At 35.5% G+C, this 4,555-nt stretch overlaps 1 protein-coding gene across 1 annotated transcript in view; it reads left to right on the top strand.

Moving 5' to 3' along the window:
* LOC123013683 (filamin-A) overlaps positions 1 to 4,555 on the top strand; it is a 53,581-nt gene that overhangs the window by 45,154 nt on the left and 3,872 nt on the right. Inside the window, exons 15-16 of the mRNA XM_044412382.1 lie at positions 779 to 2,238; positions 2,285 to 2,724. Coding sequence (XP_044268317.1) covers positions 779 to 2,238; positions 2,285 to 2,724 — 1,900 coding nt within the window. The remainder of the gene's footprint in view (positions 1 to 778; positions 2,239 to 2,284; positions 2,725 to 4,555) is intronic.

Raw genomic sequence — 4,555 nt, 5'->3', positions numbered from 1 at the left:
AAGATTTTCTTAAAATAAACGAGATTCAGCTGAAATTATACTGAAAGTTTGTTTTTATTTTATTTTTTGATTGTCGTTAAAATAAACCAAATCAAAATAAATAATTCGAAATAACATATTTTTGCCAAATTTTAGTCACAGAGAGTTGTACTTTTTATGTTTCTAAACATTTTTATCGTGTTACTATTACATTAAAATCACGATCCAAATTTTGATTTTCCCAAAAAGAAATTTTGAAACAAATTTCTAATAACAATTTTTTTGAATTTTTGTAATAAAAAAGTGTCTTCAAAAAAAAAAAAAAGGAAAATCGAACTAAACAAGCCGAAATAAAGATTTTCTTAAAATAAACGACATTCTTAAAAAACTAAAATAATATCACTGATTTTATTTATTTTTGATTGTCGTTAAAATAAACCAGATCAAATAACGTATTTATTGCCAAATCAAATTTATGTCACATTTTAGAGTTTGATTTTTTTTTACTTTGTATATTTCTAAACATTTTTCTTTTTTGACATTTTTGTGTTATTATTAAATAAATCATAAATTACTTGGGGAATGCTCTGTGTTTCTCACACAATCGTGAGAAGTGAGAAAACGAAATAATAAAGAAATTAAAATTTCCAATTTTCGAAAAAGAAATTTTGAAACAAACTTTTGTTTTAATGAGATAGAATTTCGAAAATAATTGTCATTTGCCTGACTTCCTTAAAATAAACAAGATTCTGAAACAACTGAAAAAAACTGAAATCGTTATTTTTAAACCAAATTTTAGATTTAACGGCCAACCAGTTCCGGGCTCGCCCTTCAGCTGCAAAGTAAGTCCCGGAAACACCCAACCCCGCATTCCCGTTTCCGGTTCGGGCATCGAATTGGCCGCAGTGGGGCACAGCGCTGAAATAAAAATCGAAGGAGTCCCAACGGGAGAACCCCAAGTCATAACCACAGCCCCCAGTGGCAAAATCCTCCCGACAAAYTTGACCCACACTGGAGACACCTACATTGCCCGCTTCACACCGGAAGTGGTCGGCCGCCATTCCGTCGCCATTTTGATAAACGACCAACACGTGATTGGCTCACCCTTCAGTTGCAACGTCTACGACGTTAACAAAGTCATKGTTTCGGGCTTACCGGGGCGAAAAAACCACATTTTGGACGATTTGAACAATTTGGAGGTTGGTAAACCTGTAACGTTTAGTGTGGACGCTGCGCAGGCCGGGGAGGGTACCTTGGAGTTGGTGGTGTCCACCCAACACACTACCATCAAAGCGGAAGTGGTGGCGTGTGCTCGAGGGTTGTATGACGTGACTTTTGTTCCACAAACCCCTGAAGACCATTWTGTCAATATAACTTTCAATGACATGTCTGTGGTMGGAAGTCCGTTTCATTGTTCGGTAGTYGAAGCCACACAGTATGTCCAAATCGGTACCATCTCCTACATTGACTTACCAAGTGACCAACACAAACTCGAAATCACTGATAACAACAACCACCACGTCAAATACATTGTTACCAACTCCAAAGCCGAGTTTAGTCTAACCCAAACTGGRACKTATCGAGTACAAATCTACCGCGGCCATGAAATCATCGCAACACGCACCATCCATGTCTTTGACACGTCAAAAATTGACATTATTAACGCACCTGAAGCACTTTGTCATCGCCCTGCTGTTGTTGGTATTAATATGAACAAAGTTGGTCCTGGAAAATTGACAGCTTGTGTTAGAATTGGTAACAAAGATGTTGCCCATAGTGTGCGTCAAAGTCCCACCAACCCCAACATGTGGGAAATTGTGTTTCACCCAATTCATGCAGCCCCACATCGTGTCACACTCTTTTACAACAATGTGCCCAAATTTGGGGTGTTGGAGGTGCCGGTCAAAGGGCCGMGGAACGAGCCCTGGGCTGGGGGCCTCGGCTTGTACCAAGCCCGAGTCGGGAAAGTCACCTCGTTCCAAATTGACACTCTTGGAAGAAGTGCAAGGGAGTTTGATGTTGTTATTAGTGGACCTGGGGGCTCGGCGGTCCCCGTCAGGTGTTATCAGACCAAAACTGGGAAGTTGCAAACTGAATACACGGCTAGAGAGGTGGGAAGCCACAAAATTGAAGTCTTGCATCAGTCCAAACCGGTCAGTGGAAGTCCTTTTCATTGTGAAGGGTTTGATCCAGAAATTGTCAGAATCGTGGATATTCCCCACGTCCAAGGGAATGTCGGTGAAAGGGTCACTTTTAATGGTAAGTTGGTGTTTTTTTTTAGCGCCGTTAGTGATTTTTTCCACAGTGTCAACCAAAAATTCGGGTGATGCTGATTTGGAAGTCCAAGTGACCAACCCGATTGGGCAAACAATGCCGACTCAAGAATACCTCCTCGAGGATAATTTGAAACAGATTTCGTTTTTACCGACTATGGCTGGACTGTACCAAGTCAGTATTACGTATGGGGGTGTGCCTGTGAAAAGCTCACCTTTGGCTTTGGGTGTGGGGCCTATTGGTCCAACACCACCACCAAGAGCTGTGGGTCGAGGTCTCGAAAGTGGGCAAGTGGGCGAAAGGACTTCTTTTACGGTCAGTAGTGTTATACAACCCAGAGTACAGATTGAAGCCGTGGAAGGGACTATTGAAGCGCATATACAAAGCCCAAAACCTGGGGAATATCTAGTGTCATACACGCCCAAGTGGGTTGGGACTTACGATATCGTCATCAGTATTGGTCCCAATGATGTAAGTTTTTAAATGGGGTAGTGGTAGTGTTGCCAGGTGTGAAATTTCACCAGATCTAGTGATTTTCATGTTGTAATGATTTGGTGAAAACTTTTGTAAAAATTCTAGTAGCTGGTGATTTTTTCGAAATGGAAAAACTGTTTTTTGAGCATTTTTAACGTTTTCAACCAGAGAGAACCAGAGACAGGATCAAAATTTTGAAATTTCGTTAAAAACAATCCAATAATTCCACAAATTCGGCCAAAAATGGCGTTGTTTTTGCTCTTTGTTTAAGCACGTTTTTGAGATAACAACAAAGAAAATTTTAAAAATTTCGTTGAAGCAGGCAAAAAAATTACAAAATCAAATCGAAATTGATATTATTTATGAACCAGAGACTCATTTATTTTGCAAAATATTTTTCAAACAAGCATACAAATCACAAAAACAATTGATTAAAATTAGCGCGACTTGTTGGCGTTTACCATAAGTAAATTACAGAGTGGTTATAAATGATTTTCATCTAGCCAGCTTTGGAATTTTTTTGCATGTAACTTTATTTGTGCCGCTCTACTTTTTTGAAAGCTCTAGTTCTGTCATTAGTGTCACTTATTAATTAATACTAAATTGTTGTTAATTAAACTTTTATTGTTTCAACTAATTTCCAATAATAATTGATAATAATGTATACTTTGGAAGAAAACAAGTTTATAATTGAAGTCTATTTTCGAAGTGGACGCTTAGTAAACGGCGATTTTTTAAATTTTGAGTTAAAACAAGTAGGTACCCCTTTTTCGTAAAGCGGCATTTTTTATTTTACATGGAAAATTCACAGCTGGCTAGATGAAAATCATTTATAACCACTCTGTATAATAATTGTGGTGAAGTGAACGATGAAAATATTTGTTATTATATGTTTTTTTTCTAAATTTATTATTTCATATTTTGTTGTTATATGAAACTAATAATGTTTTAGAGACCTTTTCGCCATTAAATCGCTCTAAAAATTCTTACTCTTATAAATAAATATTAAGAACAAAATTTTGTTTTAAGATACTTAAATGCTTTCATTTTCAAATTCGGTGTAAATAGATTGTAAAAAAAATTTTTCATTAAACTATGGAAAACAGTGACTGATTTTTTATGTCTTTTATAACTTTTTTTGAACTATTAAAACAAAATCACTATTTTTGCTGAAACTAAAAGTGAATAAAATATGTATAATTTTAATGTTATATCAGGTTCTAATTTGCTTTTTTTATTTGGGCGTATAAGCAAGACAAAACAAAACAGAATGAAGAATGACTAATGTTTTACATTCAAAATTCAAGACATGAAAAACAATATAAAATGAAAGAGAACAAAAATTAGTAAAATTATTAGCCCTTAGGTATTTGTAAATTTTGGTGGTACGTATAGCTTAAAAAAAAAAAAATTCATAAATCGTTCACCGATTTTCTTGAAATTTTTTATGTTTCTGTAATTCATACTAAGTGAGCAATCGCTGGCAAGAAACACAAAAGATGGTCTTGTGTTTGAGAATTTGAATTTTTTTGGAATATTTTGAATCAGAAAATTGTTCATTTCGGACTTGATATGTTTCAAATTGTTCTAAATTTTGCATTATTTGTACAGAACCAATTTGTCGAATTTTTTGAAATTTTTTTGATGATTTGCCAAGCGGTTTTAGCCCTCATTTTTAAATTTTGGGGGCTAGCTTAGCACTATCATTATACTACAAATTGCTCTATCTTCATTATTTATGAACCAATTTTGTTGAAATTTTTAATGTGGGCAATAATGCATAAGTGAGCCATCGCTGATGGCAAAAAAAAGCACAAAAAAATTATCT

This window comes from Tribolium madens, unplaced genomic scaffold (assembly GCF_015345945.1).
Source record: "Tribolium madens isolate multiple individuals breed KSU strain unplaced genomic scaffold, Tmad_KSU_1.1 Scaffold_96;HRSCAF=242;Tcas5.2_LG5, whole genome shotgun sequence".
Taxonomy (NCBI): Eukaryota; Metazoa; Arthropoda; class Insecta; order Coleoptera; family Tenebrionidae; genus Tribolium; species Tribolium madens.
The sequence above is the reverse complement of the archived record's forward strand: the minus strand, read 5'-3'. Positions and strand labels throughout refer to the sequence as shown.